The sequence below is a fragment of the Typopeltis vanoorti genome, chromosome 5 (genome assembly GCF_054136105.1).
Source record: "Typopeltis vanoorti isolate ZY-2024b chromosome 5, IOZ_Tvanoo_1.0, whole genome shotgun sequence".
In the NCBI taxonomy this organism is placed as follows: Eukaryota; Metazoa; Arthropoda; class Arachnida; order Uropygi; family Thelyphonidae; genus Typopeltis; species Typopeltis vanoorti.
In genome coordinates, this window is record NC_143553.1 from 129,220,136 (window position 1) to 129,242,491 (window position 22,356).

The 22,356-nt window shown below is 34.5% G+C and overlaps 1 protein-coding gene across 3 annotated transcripts in view; it reads left to right on the forward strand.

Annotated features, from left to right (window-relative positions):
- The window catches only part of LOC150106811 (nucleoprotein TPR-like), an 826,699-nt gene that overhangs the window by 64,095 nt on the left and 740,248 nt on the right, over positions 1 to 22,356 (forward strand). For all 3 annotated transcript variants that reach the window (XM_090393327.1, XM_090393328.1, XM_090393329.1), the window contains exon 4: positions 14,450 to 14,546. In XM_090393327.1, the coding sequence (XP_090249453.1) occupies positions 14,450 to 14,546 (97 nt within the window). The remainder of the gene's footprint in view (positions 1 to 14,449; positions 14,547 to 22,356) is intronic.

Below are 22,356 nucleotides of genomic sequence, written 5' to 3' on the forward strand. Positions count from 1 at the left end.
TATTGAATAGCTTCTCTCTTGGCACTTTGTCATATGCCTTTTCCAAATCGACAAAACTTAAATACAGATCTTTGTTATATTCCGATGCTTTCTCGACTATTTGTCATAAAGTGAAGATCTGATCCTGACAGATCTTCACTTTATGACATTTGGCCTGAATCCAGCTTGTTCTTCACCAAGCTTTTCTTCCACAATTCTTCTCAACCGTTTCTCAAGTATACTGGCATAGATCTTGCCAGGAACACTCAGTAGGGAAATACCTCTGTAATTCTCACATTGTTTTATTTCCCTTTTTATATATGGGTACTATGAGAGCACTACTCCAATCATCGGGAATTCGTCCCTCTGTCCAGGCTTTCTGAACTATGCAGTGCAGCCACTGTAAGACTTTTATACCACCATACTTCAGCATTTCTGGTCGAATATCATCTACTCCTGCTGCCTTTCCACATTTCAAGCCTTTGATGGCTTTTTCTACTTCAAGTATGGATTTGTATTCCTGACTGCATGCCTGGTCAGTGTTTTTTATCACTGTGCTGTCATCACTGCTTATTTCATTTAGCAGTTTTTCAAAGTAATTACTCCATACTTCAAGAATATCTTTTTCTCCTGTTTTCATGTCACCTTTATCATCTCTAACTCCTTTTACAGCACTCTTTCCTCCATTCTTAAGCTTCTTCAACAACCTCCAGAATATTTTGCCACCTTCTTGATATTTATTTTCTATATTCTTGCCAAAGTCCTCCCATGACTTTTGTTTAGCTAGTTTTACACAGAATTTAGCATTCTTGCATTTGTCTCTATATTCTCTAAGAGCACAAGCTGACTTATTTGACAGGAACTTTTGATATGCTTTCTTCTTTTCCTTCACTGCCTCTTTAACTTCCTATGTCCACCAGGGAGTTCTGATTTTTTTATCCTTACAGACAACCTCACCACATGCCTCTCTGGCAGAATCAATCATTGTTTTTTTCAGAGTTTGCCAGTGAATGAATCTCCAAGCTTTGATTCCTGTTCTCTAACTCTTCCATTTTTTCTTCAATAATCTTTGTGTATTTTAGTCTACAGTTCACATCTGAGAGCTGCTCAACTTTTATTCGCTTTAAAACATTCTTACATGTTATTCTTTTCAATATGAAATTCAATTTTATCCTGCTCAAGACTAAATAGTGAACACTTCCAATTTCAAATGCTCTGTACACTGGTGTCCTGCACCAGGGAGAAAACATCACTATTAACAATAACATAGTCAATGAGACTTTTCTTATTCTTAGCCTCTTCTCTCCATGTGAATTTCTGCACATTTTTATGTTGGAACATGGTGTTAGTAATAACCAGTCCACGTCCTGAGCAGAAATCCAACAGATATTTGCCATTATTATTAGCTTTGCTCTTTTCTCCAAATTTTCCCAAAATATTTTTGTATGTCTCACAATCATTTCCTACTCTGCTATTTAGATCCCCAACAAGGACCAACTTTTCATTTTTCATTGTGTCAGTTGCTTTTTCTAAAGCGTCAAAAAATTCCTCCACTTCTACCTTAGTAGAACCTTCTGTGGGACTATAGGCACAAATAAGTCTCATTGTCCAGTTCCCCATTCTCATATTTGCCCACATTACTCTACTTGAGACTGACTGCCATTCAAGAAGATTAGCCTCGTATTTTGTGTTGAATACTATGGCTACTCCTTCTTTTCCTTGATTGTTATTTCCCGAATATAACATTTTGTATTTATTGCTCAGAAAGATCTCACCAGTTTTGGTCTTTTTTGTTTCAGTCACCCCTATTATGTTGATCTGGTACTTATCTAATTCCTCAGCTAGCTCCATTTCTTTGCCATTCAGGCTTCTTACATTGATAGTACCGATCTTTAACTCTGGTGATGTTGAGTTGGGGTTTGTTTTCAGATTTGTTCCAGTAGCTGACTTTTCGCTGTTCGCCCTGGTTCCCTGGCGAAAACAACGGGGGCCTTGTTTAACCGGGCGACGCCCCAGCCGGCATGAAATTTTGTCATGTTGTACCATCATTTTTTATTTTGGTTTAACGAATAAGAATACAATTTGGTCGGCTAAATCTCAAATTGCCAGCCCAACCTCGTCCGTTCAGTATCCAAGTAGATACCCAACAGGGTGCACCACGAGAAGGTGAGGATTGGACATTAGGTCAGAACCCCTGGTTGGTTCTCTGCATTCCTTTAAAGGCTATGTGGAGGTCTCCTCTCAGTTATAAAGCTTTGACCCTTCTGATTTACTAGCATTGGTTATATAAGGAAAGTCGCAATTTCTACTAAGCTTTGCTGTTGAACACTGGTTAAAAATAGGATCTACATGAAACTTACATTTAAGAAACTTGCATTATAATAAATATTTCTTATACTAGTTGCAGTTATAGCAGATCTACGCTTACTAGATGTATTCTCATTTTCTGAACCATTTTGCCATATGAAACTACACAGTTTTATTGGCATTATATAATATTAACAGATTGATAGTTATTATAGATTTCTGTACCATTTCATAGCAGTAAATTTCTCTGAACTATATATTTTTTATTGACAAAATTATCTGATTTACAGGGGATTGCTTAAGGATCAAATCTAGATAACTAGGAGGAGACCTTCACATAACCTGAAGGAATATGGAGAGCCATCAGTGGCTTCTGTTCTAATGTCCATTCCTCATCTTTCAGTGAATGAATGAGGATGGGCTATTTGGGACTTAGCTGATTTTATGTATTTGTTTTCGCTTAAACAAAATTTATGGTACAACGTGAAGAAATATCATGCTGGCTGGAGTTAAACAAGGTCCTTATTTTTTGCAGCTAACTAGGACAAACAAAGAATCGAAGATAAGCACCATCACTTTAACAAGAGTCAATGGAAAACAATTAGAAAATTAAAGAAGCACCATATAAGTATAATTGGTGTTACTGACATGAAGAATAAAATAGGTGAGATATTGCTAAATAATAAGATGTTATATTCAGGCAGTGGTGGTCAAGGAGAGGAAGGAGGTGCTATTGTATTCAGCACTAAACAGAAAGATAAACTTCTTAAACTGCAGACAGTTTCAAATAGTGATTTGGACTAATTTCAAGATGAGAAATTGGAACATTGAGATTTATTTTTGTCTTTGTTCTATCCGTACGAGATTCCAGCAAGGAAGTAGATAATTTTTTGAATCATTGGAAAGAGAACATAAAAATAAACAAAGGGCTTGAAAAATATGGAAAAAAGAGCAAAGCTAATAATGACGATTAGCAAAACAGGTGTTTGATGTTAGGATGGCAGGGGAAAGGACTTAGAGGAATATTAAGATATGGCGGGTTTAAAATAGTAGAACTTCTAAAGTAGTACTTAGTACTAATTTAGAAGTTCTAAAATATGATGTATTGGAGTCATGACTAATAACAGATTAATTTAGAAGAAAATTGTTGATAGGTGCTATTAAAAATGCCAACTTTCTTCTTCTTTCTAGCATTTTTTGTCTTGCTTAATGCAAGGTTGTCCTCAACTGGCTTGTCACAGAGTCTGGCATTGAGGGATTCATATCCTTGTGTAAGAAGGTGGAAAACAAACCACAAACAACCATACTCCAGACGAGACTTGAACCTGCAGCCTCTTGGCTTGAGAGCGGATGCGCTAACCACTCCGCCAACCTGGCTGGCTAAAAATGCCAACTTTGAGGGTACCTATTAGAATTTGATGATATAATTTTCAACTATTAAGGTATTATGCAAACACTTCAACATTTCTGATTATTTCATCTTCATATAACTTTTCACTTTGTGTTCTTCATTGTGTATAAGTTTTCCATAAATGTTGGATAAAAAAAATGAAAATACTAAATAACTGATTTTTGTCTATACAGAAGACCTCTGTGTATAAAAGGGACCAATTTAGAATCACTTGAAATGCATTATCAAATTCCTGACATGTACCCTGAAGGGGAGGAGGGTGTGCAGGATATGGTAGTACTACATGAAACCTACATCATTACTAACTTCCTATCTACAATTTTCCTCCACATCAATCTGTTACCTGTCAAGACTCCAACATTATCAGATCTTATATCTCTATCTTCTAAGGTACTTTTCACTGTATCAATCCACCTATATCTTGGTCTTCTTTTGGGTCTTTTTTCTGCCATCCTGGCAGTGAACACTTGTTTTGCTAATCTTTCCTCTCCCATTCTGTTTAAATGACTATACCACTTGAGATTAGCTTTGCTAACACATTCCTGGATGCTAACAATGTCTACTTGAAATGCAAGAGATTGATCATTTATTTAGTTAATTGTTCTGGTTTGAATTTCTGTTTTTCGTACAAGCTCATCATTTTGTATATTATGAAGTCATGCTAGATTTATATAGGAGTTTACCATAATCTGCATGAAGTGAAAAGCTGCGTTTAATATTTCCAGTTTTAATATCAGGATTAATACCACTTTCTTTCATAATATAGCCCACATTGATGACAAATAATAGTGAATCTAGTGTGCAACTTGGTCTTACATCCAATTTTATATCATATCTTTGTGTATATATCCTCAAATTAACTAATGATTAACATGTTAAATTAATTGCAGAATTTTGAACAGTTTGCTTGGCTCCTTATCATATGCCAGATCAAAAAAACTTACACACACACACACACACACACACACACATATATATATATATATATATATATATATATATATATATTTATATTATCTGTGATTTCTGAACTATTTGTCTTTAGGTGAAAAAAATCTAATCCTGACAGCTTGATCCTATCCAGTCTGGCCCAGCATGCACCTCCCAAGTTTTTCTTCAGTTTTTCTTAGCCTCTTCTTGAGTATGCTTCATTTACATAAATCTTGCTCATTGGAGAAATTCTGTAATTCTCTCATTTTATTTCTATATGAGAGTCTACCCTAATCATTTGAATTCAATCTTCTAATCTGGTCTTCTGAATTATCATAAATTGTTTAATCTCCATATTTTGAACATCTCTGGTCATTATCTGCATTTTACATTTCAGATTTCTAAATTTTTTCTATCACTTCAATTATTGAAATTATTTTCTGCAGCCTTTTGGCATTTTCTACCACTCTTCACTCTTCGATTGCATCTTATTTCATTTAATAATTTTTCAAAGAATTTTTTTTTTAAGTGACTCCCAGCCACGAAAGGTTATAAACCTATAATAGTATGTTAGCACTGTGGATGGTGACTAATTTTTTTTTCTATTTTTTACTTATTTTTTTTGTATTTTTTAAAAATTATTTTTGTTTGGTCTGGAAACCATGCTTTAGAGACTAAAAAAAATGTGGAACTTTTTCAAGCTGCTTTTTTACATCTCCAAACATCTTTTTACTTCTCATAATATTTAGATTCTGTATTCTTTCCATAGTCTTCCTATGACTTTTATTTAGCTACTTTCATTTCTCCACAAATGTTGTGTAGCTATTTTTACTAATAACTTGTTGTTTTAATAATTTTTTTTTCTTTCCTGTCTTTTCTCTTGACATATACCCCATACAACATAGTCTTTTAGTATGAATCCCACCCCAAAAGGGCTGATGGCTTGCAGTATATTGGTATTAGCAATGTGAATGGGTTGAAGGTTAAATAGTCTGGAAACTGTGCTTTATAAACCATACATTGAACTTGAGGTGCCCAACCAGCAAGACAGTAGTCTCACACTGAGCATTGAAGAACTCATTTATCACCTAAAGACATTCACAAACATCCATGGCTACAGTTGGGTTCAAACTCACAGCCATTGTTTTCTTCAGATTTTCCCATTAGTCTCAAGAATAGTTCTAATATACTATTACAAAGCTTTAGTGTCCTTTCTTTTCACTGTGCCACTCATTTTTATTTTGCTAAATTAGTGAAGATATTACTATCAACATTGACATAATAAGACTTCTTATTCCTGTGTGTGTGTGTGTGTGTGTGTGTGTGTGTGTGTGTGTGTGTGTGCGTGTGTGCGCCCCGTGTGAAGATATTATTATTATTATTAGAAACCTCCATAGAGTCATGGACTTATTGAAGTAGATAGACTGTCCACTCACTCACTCACTCATCTGTGAGAGAAAAATCTCATTCTCACCCCTGCACACAAACTCATTTTCCACAGATTCTTCCCCCCCTCCCGGTCCTCTTCCTGTCCTCTGTATAATGAAAAATTTTGTTTGTTAGTTGGTTAGTTAGTTTCATACGATGATACATCAGCCATGAGTCCCTTTTACGGGAAGGTATTGCACCATCTCAGTTCCCCCAAATTTTATACAAGCTCGGGACTTGCATAGCTGACAAATCAGGCCTATGGCTGGGTCAATATTCCTGACTGTAATCCGTGTGTGTGTGTTCACGGGTTGGTTTGCCTGCTTGTGGGACGAAAAACCCCTGATAAACTTGCAGGAAAAACCCTACTGTTGATGCTCAAAACCAGCTAAGTTGGCTATTGCTGAGGAAGATCCTTAAGCTCCTCACATCATCAATGGGAATCGAACCTAGGGCACTCCCCCAGACATATGGTTGCGAAGTGCAAAGCCACTAGGCCAGTGATGGCGAACCTATGACGTGTGTCAGCACTGACACACTTGAGGGTTTCAGGTGACACACCTTGGATGTTGAAAAATATTGGTATTCTGATGAAAAACTGCGATAAATCTTGTAAGATCGCTCTCAGTTAAGGCGAAGGTAGGTTTCGGTTCATTGAGCAAATTATATTTTATAGTTAGCCTGTATCTATTTTATTTTGTAGTTAGAGCTAAAGCTCTTCTAACAATTTTCTCTTCTACATACTCTTATGAAACTGTATTTTCTGCCTTAAATAATATCAAATCGAAAGGGAGAAATAGATTGAGCAATGATTTGAGTGCTTTCTGTCTATAGCCCTTCTATAAAGCAATTTTCTACCAGTACTCAGCAACAGAAAAGTCATTAAATGTAATGTAAGTTTGTAATTTCACTTTATTAAATTAATTGTATAATATGCATTCATAGATTTTATATCAATGTCCTATTAAATAAATAGCCTAATATGATATGTATAAGTTACCATCTATGATTATGTAGTTAAATTTATAATGCATGTATGCAAGTGGCACATCAACAATGTCAGTATTTAAAAAAAAAAGATGTTTGACACACCTGGGTAAAAAGGTTTGCCATCACTGCACTAGGCTAACCGTGCAGACAAAAATTTTGTCAACTGGTATCATATAACACATTTTCAGAAGTTTATAGATCTCTATCAATTCTTCCTTTTTCTCCAGTTTATCAGTGTCTGCAGTCTGCATACTCTTAGTCTGTTCTCATAATTCACATTCCATGTTCCATAATTGTATATCATCTTTGTAACTCTTCTTCGCACTCTTTTCCTCAGAACCCAGGAAACTAAATCAAAGTATGGTCATGGTATAATTATATCAAGACATTGTAAAGAGACAAAATTACTTCCTTATTCTTACACATCAACATTTTTTTTAATATCTCAGTAATTCAGATTGTATTAATTGTATTTGCAGTTTTTGCTGTGTGACCTTTAAACCTTCAACTTCCTATCTACCGTAACTCCAAGATTTCTAGTCTCATCAGTTTCTCCAAGCATAATCCTAACAATATAATATGTCATTGGAAATCTAATTACACAAAATGTATAAGATTACACTAAGTGACATTGAATTGATAGCATTATCATTTCCCTACAGTTCTAGGCTATTCAAGTCATTCTGTAAGTGTCATACATCAGTAGTATCCCCAATTGCATTGTCTATCTTTGCATCTTCAGAAAACAGTTGAGCGGGAAGTTGCTAAAGAAGTCTAATTGTCTGTCAAACAATGGTTTATGTTGAACTATGAAGCTGGTAATTATGATAGACTAGTTCCTCTTTTACCTTCTGCAATCAATTGTTTTCTCTTTTCAATGGGATTTACTGTTTTTTTTATGAGTTTCTTAATCCAGCTCCTTATGTTTTCTTTTAAATTTGCACTGATTCAGTAAGAATGTTTCTTATTTTTTCTTCTTCCTGGTCAATGCTTCCATTTCACTTTTATTAAAAAAATCAGAACAGTTGAACATCTCCTGTTAGGTAATATAATTAATGTGTAGATTGAACAGCAATGGTTCAAGGACTGATTGTTGAGGTTCACCACTGGTCCTCTTAAATCTTTCAAGCCCCCTTCCTATTCCCATATACCACTTTTTGATACCTATCCATCAGCCACCTATTGAATAAGTAGCTTATATTCCAATTATATATTCTCTAGTTTATTCAACAGCCTTTCTTGTGATATTCTATAAAATACTTTATCAAAGTCCATTAGCATCATAGTGTATCTATTTCATTTACCCAACTCAACTGTAAAATTATTATAAAATAAGAGCAAATTGCTAATACATAACCTCCATTTAGTAAATCCTTGCAAAGTATAATTTGTTTGCCAATCCATTTTTGTAGTTTCTTACCAGCTTCTCTAACATATTTGTCACCATTCCAGATACTGATAGGTTGGCAGTTAGACATCAGTTTTTGTACCAACCTTACACAATGAGACTATTATACATTCTTTCATTCCTGTGGGATTGTTCCTGAGTTTGAGACTCAAATTATAACAACTACAAACAGATCAAAGGCCATCATCTGAACATTCAGATGATGTCCCATTTGTACAACTCTGTATTTGTACAAAAACATTTAAATGGTTTTGGTGTTAGGTATCTGGAAAGAGCTTTGTTCACCGAGCATGCTGAAGTTCAAATTCAGGAAAACTTAAGTAATTAGGGTCGAAGCAGGCAAGTTTGTGTGAGGGTACTCATCAGGTAAGTGAGTGTGAGAATGATCAAGTCCAGAATCTAATCTAATCTCTCAAGCAAAAATATTGAGTAAGTTAGCCAATATAGAAAGTAAAGGTGGATGAGGACCTAAAGGGATGCTGCAGTTTCTATATAATTAATGCCAGAAGTATTAGGAACAAAAGAGAGAGAGAGGGGGGAGTTTTTGGCATTGGTTAGTGCAACCTTGCCAAAAGTTATAGGCATTAGTGAAACTTCGCTAACAGCAGATGATGTAGGGATTAGTATTTTCAGGGAAGATAGAGAAGATAGAATGGTGGCGGGGGGGGAGTAGTCTGCTTTGAGATCAAAGCCAGTAAGACAAAATATATAGTTGGTTGTTACTATAGACCAGGGAGTTCCATGGATGATCTGGAAGGCAATCATCGGCAAATTAGTACAATGAGTGCAGGTCAAGTGATTATTTTGGGGGGACTTTAGCTATGGAGATATATATACTAGAAGGAAGAAAGATCACATGGCAGGAAGGAAATGGAATTTATAACACCTTCCTGAATTTATACTAAGAGATAATTACATGAGGCATCATGTGATGTAGGGGACTAGGGGGTGTGAGAGTATTGGACCTGGTCAAAGGATCAGAAGAGCTATCCATAACCAAGGTGACAACATTTCCTCCTATTGGTGAAAGTGATCATGTGGTCTTGACTTGGGAGATTGTATAACATGAGGAATATTCTGTCATGAAGGGGAACATGTGCAACTGCAAGGCAGGTGATTATGACAAGCTTAGGAGGAGTCTTAAATCTGTGCAGTAAAACACTGCAGGTTAAGGATGTTAGTAGTGCGTGGGAGATTGTTAAGGATCATCTAGAGCAGGGGTCACCAAACTTCTTTGACCGTCGACCCCTTCAAGAGTTTCTTACTTTTTATCGACCCCCTCTATTTTACTATTACGTAATTATAATAGGACAAGCAGAAAAGACGCTTACGTGAGTTTTTAGATTGTTTATTTTATAGTTACAGTGTTTCTCGTATGTGTAATATAGTATATATTATTATATTGGCTTAATGTCAAATGGATACGTTGTTGTTTTTGATGTCATTCTTAACATTACATGTTTGATAGGAGAGATAAATAATATATAAAATGTAAAATTTAATTTAGATAACAAAATAACAATAATACAATCTTCCTATAGGTATATATAGGACGTACAAAACTACCAGCCCTGCTCAACTCTTCAACATGGAGAATTTTAGTTCGTGAATGAATAACGATTGAATTATAATATGTATGTTGATGAATTTTAGAACATTAATGCTCACTTGTATGTCGACGCGCATAAATGAGAACTGGGATCGAATACGTGTAAGTATAAGTAAATAAGCAACCACGCATGTGTTGCAATCCCCCTCTTGCCACGCCGCCGGGCCGGAACCACAGACATCCGTTTATTGGTAAATACGTCATTTTGGCCTACATGATTGGCCTCCGTAACTATTTTCATGACCTTGCTCCATCTTACAGGTCCTATTCATGTCACTGTTCCCACAATTCACTCTTAATTGTATTGTCATTCAGGATGGTGGTAATCCAAGTTTACCGAATTAAATATTACCCGTACAATGATGTCTTATATTTTTCTATCGACCACTTTGGCGACCACTGATCTGGAGGAAGCAATATTAAATTGTATACCTAAGGTAAGGAGGGTTAAACAAGTAAGAGTTAGATGGATGAGTAATATCATTAAGCATGAGCTGTACAAGAAGAAAATGTTATGGAGAGTATATAAGGAAAAAAGGTGACCAGCAAACTCATTAACAGTACAAGTGGAGGAATTTTTCGAGTCACTAGAGCAGGCAGATGACAAAAGAAGATGGAAAAAGTGATACTTATTGGAGATCTAAACAGCAGAGTAGATAGTGCATCCACCAGACATACAGAAATGTTTTGGGAAAATTTGAAGAAAAGGGTAAACAAAGATAATAATGGAAAGTGTCTGCTGGATTAGTCATTACTAACACCATGTTTCAGGCATAGAGAGAAGACACAAGAAATAAGTTATGCCTTATTGATTATGTTATTGTTGATAGTGATATCTTTATGCTGGTTCAGGATACAAGAGTGCCACAGAGGATTTGAAATTGGAAGTGACCATTTTATGTAGGATAAAATATTAAAATAAAAAAAATAAAATTTAATTTTATTGAGGATAAAACTGAATATCACATTGAAAAGATTGGTATTTAAAAAGTTTTAGGATAAATTAAAGTTAAGTAGCTTTTGCAGGTAAACTGTAGACTCAGCTATACAAATATTATTGAAGAAAGAATGAAACAGTTTGAAAACAACAACCAAACCTTGGAGTCTCAGCAGCAAACTCTGAAGAAGACATTAATTGATTCAGCTTGGAAGGCATATGATGAAGTTGCCTGCAAGGATAGAAAAATAAAAATGCCATGGTGGACACAAGAAGTTAAAGAAAGTAGTCCCGGAAAAGCAGAATGCATACCAAAATGTTCTAGCAAATAAGTCAGCAGATGTCCTAAAAGAGTACAGAAAAAAATGTAAAAAAAGTTATGCTATGTATGAAAGTAACTAAACAAAATGTCAGGAAAAAACATTGAAGTTAAATATCTGGAAGGCGACAAAATATTCTGGAGTGTATTGAGAAAGCATAGAAATGGAGGAAAGAGTATTGCAAAAGAAATTAAAGATGATTAAAGTGATGAAAACTGAAGATAAGGATATCCTAGAATAATTACTTTCAAAGACTATTAAATGAAACAAGTGATGATAGAACCATTGTAAAAAAAAAAAAAATTCAAGAGAAATGCAAACAGTAGATATCAATACTTGAGGTAAAAAAAGCCATCCAAAACTTGAAAGACCGCTGAAGTACAGGAATACCTCGATTATTGCGGTTATTGTTGCCACGAAAAATACCGCAATAATCGAATCCACGATAATCGCGATAAATAATGCATGTAAAATGGGTGATCAATGCCAAGGATTTTTCAAATCTATTAATTAAATTTTATATATATCAAGTAAAAAAGAAATGTGTTAAACGTGAAGGTTCATTAAGAAAAACAAGATTATTCTTTAATCTTTATTTATATATAAGAAGTACATACAATTATTTTTTATTGGATAAAAATTGGTGTAGAGTTGTCTGGTGGAAATTTTTCTTTCTTTTTTCTTCATATAAAACTCGGTACCAACGGATGGAATTTTTAATTTCCTGACGAACTTTCAGTGATCGCTCGAGAATAGGATCGCCGTTCAAGATTTTTCTTTAAAATTTTCAGCAATTCTAAACATTTCGTCCATTTCTTTGAGGGTAAATTCCTTCAGTGCCAAGTCAATTTGTTCGTCATTATCATTGAAGTTCTCTCTCTCGAGGTTAATTAGGTCTTCATCATTTAGCTCCTTATCATGTGACTGAAGCAGGTCCTGAACATCACCCTTTTCAATTTCTTTTAGTCCTAGATCGAAGCCCTAGAGTTTGCAGCGTTGTCTAAAATATGGCAAACAGTTGATTCATTTAGACTGTACTCTCTTGCAATTTTGGCTTTGGTTATGCCTGCTTCATAATTATTTATCATATGCAACTTATCTTATAAGCTGATCACTCTATGTTTCTTCTTGATAGCTGTAGACTTGAAATCGTCCTTGTTTCTTTTAGCATTCATTGTAGGGGTAAATAACAAGAGAAATAAATATCCACATGTACTTCAGGCAAGGGCAGATAGTTACTGGTAAGTGGTGAGAAGGTGCTGTCGGATAAAAACGAAGCGATACCTGGAGAGTGGCGACTCGAACTGGTTGCATATGTAGTGGGCTACATCTCGCGGCCGCAATAATTCGAATTTGGAGCTCAATAATTGGAATTTTGGTATCAAATTATAAACCGCGATAAATCGAGAATCGTGATAATCGAAGCCACGATAATCGAGGTATTCCTGTAGATGAAAAATAATATCAGGTAATGCTCAGATATGGGGGTATAAGAGTTTTGCAGTGGCTGCACTGCATAATTCAGAAGGTAGAATTCCAGAAGATTGGATTAGAGCTCTCATAGTTCCTATCTATAAAAAAAGGGAATAAATCTTAACACGAGAATTACAAAGCAATTTCTATACTAAGTCTTCCAAGTAAAATTTCCACCACCATACTTGAAAAGATGTTGAGAAAAACTTTAAAAGAAAAACCTGGAGAAGGACAAGCTGGGTTCAGGACAAATAGAACGTTGTCAGGATCAGATTTTCACTTAATGACAAATAGAGAAATCATGGGAATATGTTAAGAATCTGTACTGAATCTGTTTTGTAGATTTGGAAATAAAGGTGCCCAGGGGAAAAGCTTTTCAAAACACTGCAGTTATATGGGGTAAATGGAACATTATACAGGGCAATACATAGTCTATATTTAAATTGTAAGTCAGCAGTTAGAATTGAAGGAAATACAGGAAGATGGTTTGCTGTAAAATCAGGAGGAAAACAAGGATACACATTATGAAAGAATGTGACATTATACCTAATATCAAAATTGGAGATATCAAACTTAGCTCTTTGCTTTATGCAGAGAATGTTGTATTCCTAAATATGGAGTACAATATCATAAATTGAGTTGGATTCTCTAACTCAGTTTAGTTAGAAAATCCAAATCTCCAGGATTAACTAAATTGAATAAGAGTTGTAACAAATTCAGTATAAAAATCAGCAATAATCATAATCTTTAAAAATAGGCAGGAACATAGAAAAATTCAGCTGAATTCTGAATGGAGAACCTGTAGAACCTAAAATATTTCAACTATTTAGCACAGTTTTTAGTGAGGATGGCAAACTAAATTTGGAAATAGACAACAAAATAAGCAAAGCATGGTGGGTAGCCAATTGAATAAATTTATGTGGAATAAGAGAAATAAGATAGTGAATATATGGCATAAATGGGAGATTCATATTAAAAATGAAGACATTAGAAAATAACTTGAAATTGTTCGCATTCAAGAATATTTTTGCAAGGCTAATCTAAGGTGGTATGGTCATTTAAACAGAATGGGAGACGATAAGTTAGTGAATGTGATACCAAGATAGCAGGAAAAAGACTCAGAGAAAGGCCAAGGTCTATGTGGATTGATTCAGTAAGAAGTGCCGTAGAAGAGTGAAATATTAGGTATCTTAGAAATATTTCTAATATTAGAAATATTAGATTGGAGTGCTGACAAGTAATAGACTGATTTAGAGGATAGGAGATTATTGTTGTTGATAGAAGATTATCAATAATGCTAATTTAATCATGTAGTGCTGTCATAGTAGCCTGAACATCCCTTGAGGGTACATATCAGGAAATGATGACAACAAAAAATACAAAGACAAAATTCTGAAAACAGTTTTCTCATTATATAAATATGGGATTAATTAAAAATAATAATTAAAACAGATTCAAACAGATGTTTTAATGGTGAAAAACTAATTTGTAGGCTTTGCTCATAATTTTAATTTAAACGAATTTTTTTTTTAGATTTGTGTATTGGCATTTGTGTAAACAGTGAATTGTTTATGCCATTTTAGTCTAATTAGTTGTACATTATTGTAATTATTGTATTTACTTGAGATAATGGATTGTTCATCCCCTCCTATCTTAGCAATCTTTAAAGAGAGCGAACAAATTGTTAGTACAAGAGAAGCAAGATCTAGCAGAACAGATTCAGAAAAGAAGAAAAGAAATTGAAGAATTGAATGGTAATTGATTTTGGAAACATCCACATTTTAGTAGGTTAATATGTGTACATGTACTTAATTATGTGTAGAATATGACATACATGCTTTTTAATGTTGCACTTTTATTACAAGTAAATTTTTTAAGGGAAGGGATTCATCATAGCAGGACTGATAATGGAAAAATCACTGATTGTATTGATACTTAAATATATATGTATTTAAGATGATTGAATAGCAATTTCTTTTGTAGCTTATTAATATGTACTTCTGTATTATTATTATTATTTGTGATAGATGCAGTGATAGAAGTGTTGCAAACGGTAAAAGACATTAAAATCAGCATTAATGCACTAACTGATAGGCAACACAATTTGATGAAAGACACATCCCCCTACTCCGTCAAGAACGCGATTCCCTAAAACTACAATACGAACATTTAAATCAGCAACAACATAAAGAAGATCTTGTCATAAACCGTCTTCCTGAAATTGCACCTACAGACAACCTCGGAGACGTTTTAAAATTAGGCCATGCAGTTGATATCCTCCCCTACAGCTTAACGACATTCAGATCGTAAATCGGATCCTAGGAACAAAAAAAGGATTGCTATGACCTGCACTAGTCATAGTTCCTCTTACGAGCAAGTCCAAAAGAAACAATCTCATAAAAGCCAGCAGACAGAAAAAACCAGTTACCAAGGACTTGAATGCATTGCAAGACAATACACCAATCTTCCTATCCAAATATTTAACAACCAGAATCTGTTATACCAAGCAAGAAAACCAAAAACAGAAAGAAATTACCAATTTTTGTGAATCAGAGATGCCAAGATATTCTTGAGGAAGTCAGAAACTTCAAAACTGATACAAATCAAAAGCTCAGAAGACATCGAAAGACTGCCAAAGTGAAAAAAAAAGTCTCCTAATTAGTTCAGAAAGAAGACCACAATAAAAATGAATGTGAACCATCAAGACAGATGTAATAACACCAGAATATATCAGCAATTTCACTTTCATCAGATCTTTCAGATCATTCATTTGACCTCTTAAACATCAGCCTACTTCCAACACAGCAGTCAAATCAAAAAATATCTAACCAGTGTCATCCTCAGATAAACTTTTTAAAAAGATTCGAGGATGTAAGCTGAGACATTACATCTCAACCGAGATCAACAGAAATAAAGAAAAAAGTATTACATTTACTACAATGTAATTGTAGCTGTAGGTACAATTACATTGTAGCTGCAGTGCTTAAATACATTAAAAGCAAAAGTTGTAAATATATATAACTTATTGTTATACTATAAATGCTATTAAAAAATGTAATCTTATTCAGTTGCAAACTATAAATTACCATCTATAGCAAGTATTATTAACACATTATACAAAAAAAGGAAAATTTATATGAAATTCATTGTTAAAAAAAACTAGAACAACGTGTTTTGTAAATGCATAATATGCAATCATAATTTCATCATCATGATCAAATTCCTGCCATGTACCCTCAAGGGGTGTACAGGATATGATAGTACTACATGAAAAATTTACATCATTACTAACTCCCTATCTACAATTTCCCTCCAAATCAGTCTGTTACTTGTCAAAACTCCAACATTATCAGATCTTATATTTCTATCATCTAAGGCACTTTGTACCGTATCAATCCACCTATATCTGGGTCGTTTTCCTGCCAACCTGACAGAGAACACTTGTTTTGCTAATCTTTCCTTGCCCATTTCTGTTTAAGTGACCATACTACCTGAGCTTAGCTCTGCTAACGCATTCCTGGATGCTGATAATGTCAGTTCTTTCCTAATATCCTAGTTTTTAATATGATATTGCCATTGATGCCATCGTTCACGCCTCTAATCTTTCTCAAAACTCTCATATCTACGGTCTTTAGTCTTTGGTCAAGTGTTTTACTTCTGACCCAGCTCTCAGATCCATAAGTTAAAACTGTTTTGAACACTGTCTTGTGTACAGCTAATTTAGTGTTCCGATTAATTTCTCTCTTATTCAGTTGACTTCCTACCATACCAGCTTTGTTGATTCTGTTGTCTATTTCCATATTTAATTTACCATCTTCACTAAAAATTGTGCCTAAGTAGCTGAAACTTGTTCCACAGGTTCTCCGTTTACTATGCAGTTGACATTTTCAACGATTCTACCTATTTTCATTGTCTTTGTCTTTTTATTGCTGACCTTCATACCATATCTATTACAGCAGTTATTCAATTTAGTCAGGGAATCTTGCAGACTTGTAGTGGATTTATTTAAAAGTATAACATTGTCTGCATAAAGCAAAGAGCTGGCATTAACATCTCCAATTTTGATATCATGTTTAATACCACTTTCCTTCATAATGTGATTCATATAGATAATGAATAACAGAGGAGATAATGTACATTCTTGTCTCACACCAGATTTAACATTAAACCATCTTCCTGTACTTCCTTCAATTCTAACTGCTGACTTACAACTCAAATAAAGACTAAGTATTGCTTGATATAATGCCCCATCGACACCATATAATTGTAGCATATTGAATAGCTTCTCTCTTGCCACCTTGTCATATGCCTTCTCCAGATCGACAAAACTTAAATACAGATCTTTGTTATATTCCCATGATTTCTCAACTATTTGTCATAAAGTGAAGATCTGATCCTGACAGCCTCTATTTGGCCTGAATCCAGCTTGTTCTTCACCAAGCTGTTCTTCCACAATTCTTCTCAATTGTTTCTCAAATATACTTGCACAAATCTTACCAGGAACACTCAGTAGGGAAATACCTCTGTAATTTTCACATTCAGTTTTATTTCCCTTTTTATATATATGGGTACTATGAGAGCTCTACTCCAATCATCATGAATTCGTCCCTCTGTCCAGGCCTTCTGAACTATGCAGTATAGCCACTGTAAGACTTTTATACCACCATATTTCAGCATTTCTAGTCGAATGTCATTTACTCCTGCTGCCTTTCCACATTTCAAGACTTTGATGGCTTTTCCTACTTCAAATATGGATATGTATTCCTGACTGTATGTTGAGTGTTTTTTACCTCTGTGCTCTAACTGCCTGTTTCATTTACCAATTTTTCGAAGTGATTACTCCATACTTCAAGGATATCTTTTTCTCCAGTTTTAATGTCTCCTTTATCATCTCAAATTCCTTTTACAACACTCTTTCCTCCATTTCTGAGCTTTTTCAACAACCTCCAGAATATCTTGCTACCTTGATATTTAATTGCTGCGTTCTTACCAAAAGTCTTCCCATGACCTTTGTTTAGCTAGTTTTACACAGTGTTTTTCTTTCTTACATTTGCTCTGTATTCTCTAAGAGCACAAGCTGACTTATTTGCCAGAAACTTTTAATATGCTTTCTTCTTTTCCTTCACTGCCTCTTTAACTTCCTGTGTCCACCATGAAGTTCTGATTTTTCTATCTTTGCAGACAACCTCACCAGATGCCTCTCTGGCTGAATCAATCAGAGTTTTCTTCAAGTCTTGCCACTGAATCTCCAAGGATAGGTTTCTTTTCTTAAACTCTTTCATTTTTTCTTCAATAATCTTTGTGTATTTTAGTCTACAGTTCACATCTGAGAGCTGCTCAACTTTTATTCGCTTTAAATCTTTCTTACATCATCTTATATCATGTTCTTCTTTTCAAAATGAAATTCAATTTTATCCTTCTCAAGACTAAATAGTGATCATTTCCAATTTGAAATTCTCTATGCACTCTGGTGTCCTGCACCACGGAGAAAACATCACTATCAATAATAACATAGTCAATGAGACTTTTCTTATTCCTTGCCTCTTCTCTCCATGTGAATTTGTGCACATTTTTATGTAGGAACATGGTGTTAGTAATAACCAGACCATGTCCTTAGCAGAAATCCAACAGGTATTTGCCATATTATTAGCTTTGCTCTTTTCTCCAAATTTTCCCAAAATATTTTTGTATGGATGACTCATTTCTTACTCTGCTATTTAGATCCCCAACAAGGACCAACTTTTCCTTTTTCATTGTGTCAGTTGCTTTTTCTAAAGCCTCTAAAGATCCTCCACTTCTATCTTAGTAGAACCTTCTGTGGAATCATAAGCGCAAATAAGTCTCATTGTCCAGTTCCCCATTCTGGTATTTGCCCACATCACTCTACTTGAGACCGCCTGCTATTCAAGAAGATTAGCATCATATTTAGTGTTGAATACTATGGCTACTCCTGCTTTTCCTTGAGTTTCATTGCCTGAATATAACATTTTGTATTTATTGCTCAGAAAAATCTCACCAGTTTTTGTCTTTTTTGTTTCAGTCACTCCTATTATGTCGATCTGGTACTTATCTAATTCCTCAGCTAGCTCAATTTCTTTGCCGTTCAGGCTTCTTATGTTGATAGTACCGATCTTTAACTCTGGTGATGTTGAGTTGGGGTGTGTTTTCAGATTTGTTCCAGTAGTTGACTTTTCACTGTTCACCGTGGTTCCTTTGCAAAAACCACGAGGGCCTTGTTTAACTGGGCGATGTCCCAGCCTGCATGAAATTTTGTCATTTTGTATTTTGGTTTAAGCCAATAAGAATACAATTTGGTCGGCTAAATCCCAAATTGCCAGCCCATCCTCGTCGTTCAGTATCCAGGATGGGCTGGCAATTTGGGATTTAGCCTTGCACGAGAAGGTGAGGATTGGACATTAGGTCAGAAACCCTGGTCGGTTCTCTGTATTCCTTTAAAGGCTATGTGGAGGTCTTTTCTCAGTTATGCAGCTTTGACCCTTAAGCACCCCTGCAATCAGAATTTTAATAATAAAAAATCATTGAATTTTATTATTATTATTTTTATCATCACCACCACTACACTAGTGAATTAATTACTTCTGTTATGCTCTGAACCTTAAATTCACAAATTCTGCTGATCGAGTCATCCGTTCTTGTTTCCTTTTTCTCTCTTTTCCTTCTGCCTTTACAAAATCTCCTCGGTTTCTTGCTAACTTCTTGCTTCTACTTATGTTTATTAGGTTCTATAAGTTAAATTAGTAACTAAAAGGTCAAACTCTTGTATTTGTGTAATTGTTTACCATGGAGTCCAATGACTCGTCGAGGAAGGGCACCTGCTCTACAATTCTGTGTGTCCACCACTCAATCCACCAACTACAATGAACCACAACTACCATCATCCACATTAACGCCATCTACCGCCTGCTGTCACCACTAGTATTTTCACATATGTTCACAAACATCCATGCCCACAGTGGGATTCTAACCTGCAGTTATTTGGCTGGAGAGTGGATACGCATACCACTCGGCCAACCAGGCCAGCTAATGATGCTAATAATGCTCATCTGATAATGACTACTAATTTCCCTTGATAGTATGGTCTCATTATTGCTAAATACTCTTAAAGTGAAAAAGTATAATTGTTCAGTTGTCTCACAACAAATTGCTATTCAGTCATCTTAAATACATATATATTTAAGTATCAATACAATCAGTGATTTTTCCATTATCAGTCCTGCTATGATGAATTCCTTCCATTAAAAAAATTACTTGTAATAAAAGTGCAACATTAAAAAGCATGTATGTGATATTCTACACATAATTCTACACATTCTGATCATTTAACTATAGTAATCATACTGCATAATTAAAAACTACCTATCTCTAGTTAGTGGCATTTAAACTGAATACATCTTGTTTCTTAATTATAACTGTTGACATTGTTAACATAATCATTGCTACATAATAGAAATTTTTTACCTAAATAATAGGTGCAAATATTCCTACATTGAAATGAAAATGTACAAGTTAGTCTTTTGTCTGTCATTTTAGCTTGTGCTAGCTAACTTTGTGCAGAAGAGTTCTGAACTAAATCCTGTCTGTAACACATGCACCTTACCAGACATTTTTCATCCAAATCAGCTTGGATGAAAGCTAGCAATTAATGATAATTCCATACAACAGGTTTTCATATTATAATACATTAGTTCTGTGGATTGAGAAACTTATTATACTTGAATTTGAAGACTTATACACCCAAATGATCAAGGCACAGAAGATGTAAGTATAGTCTTCAACACCAAACATCAAGATGATCTGGAATGACTGGCAATTATCTAGTAGAGTGATGTGGCATACATCAAATGAGGGTTTGTACAATGAAGCATATTTTTGCCTGTGGCCTAGTTCTATTAAGGAAGAAGTGGAGGAATCATTCTTTGGATCATAGGTTGCAATAATGAGGTTTTATCTTGCAGGATTATTTCATGCATGTTGTTTGAAAAGGTAAATCAACTTTGCAAGACACTGTGTTAACTGAATTTTATACTGTGTTTATCGAAACTCAGTATCACTTTATAAATTCCATTAATTCAAGAAGTATGTTAACTGAAACCATTTTAATTAGTGATTACTGTATTATTGGAAAAAAAAATAAAGGAGTTTGAAAACAGTAATAAAACCTTGACGTGGCAGGCTCTGAAGAAAATATTGATTGATTTCTCATGTTGTGAAGTTGGTAACAAGTGTAAAAAAATCAGAACTCCATGGTTGGATTCTTGAAGTTAGAGGCAGTCTTGAAAAGAAGAAAGTACCATATTTTTCTATAGATCACATGCGTGTTATCTATACAAAAAAGTCTAAATTCGTTAAAAATGAACATGTGCGGTATACATTTGAAAGGTATGAGAGGTAAATCAAATGTAATAACAAAACTAAGGTAGAAGTATTGCTTAACATTTATTGAACATTACACTATTCAAATCCCAAAAATTCTTCATCAGACTTAATATTGAAAGAATCAATTGCGTTAAAAATTTCGTTTTTAACGCAATTTCATGGTATTTCTTCAGCTTCATAATCAACGAGGATATTAGGAAAGAACTGATATTGTCAGCATCCAGGAATGTGTCAGCAGAGCTAATCTCAGGTGGTATGGTCACTTAAACAGAATGGGAGAGGAAAGATTAGCAAAACAAGTGTTCTCTGTCAAGTTGGTAGGAAAAAGACCCAGCGGAAGACCAAGATATAGGTGGATTGATATAGTAAACGGTGCCTTAGAAGATAGAAATATAAGATCTGATAATGTTGGAGTCTTGACAGGTAACAGACGGATTTGGAGGAAAATTGTAGATAGGAAGTTAGTAATTGTGTAATTTTTCATGTAGTACTATCATATCCTGTACACTCCTTGAAGGTGTATATCAGGAATTTGGTGATGATGATGTTGATGATACGTTTATACTAAAAAAAAGATTGGAAGTTAGTGTTATCCCAGAAGAGATTCCTCATTGTGTCTTTTATAGTATACCTTGAAATTTGGATATTGCAAAAGTAACATTTAGAACAAAAAGTTTTCCCCTTTTTTTCTACAAGAAATAAGATAGGATTGCATTTTACTCCACTGAAATTCACAAAGGTATAGGAACCCCATTGGAGAATGATTTGGGGATTCGAATTTGGCATTGTAGAAATGTTGGTGATTTGTGTAATGCAGAGTTTGCCAAATTATAAAGAAGAGTGCAAAGTGTTGTTGTCATCAGCAAACATGTGCTGTACAGTGACGATTCATCTTTTTGAATATAATTAACACTCTGTCTCTCTGATGAAGTCTGTGTAACATTGGATGAAATATATTCTACTTTTTAAATAAAATTCTATATAATTTTTTGCTACGTGTGTAAGCCGCAAAGTTACTTTATAATGTTGAGTGTATGTCCCGTTAAAGGTATTAATTATAGATATGCAGTCATCATGCATTATAACTTGCCTTAATTTCGTAATTAATTTAATATATCTTTTTTTCCCTGTCTGTTTTGAGAATGGTTGCATAAAATGCCAAAAGCT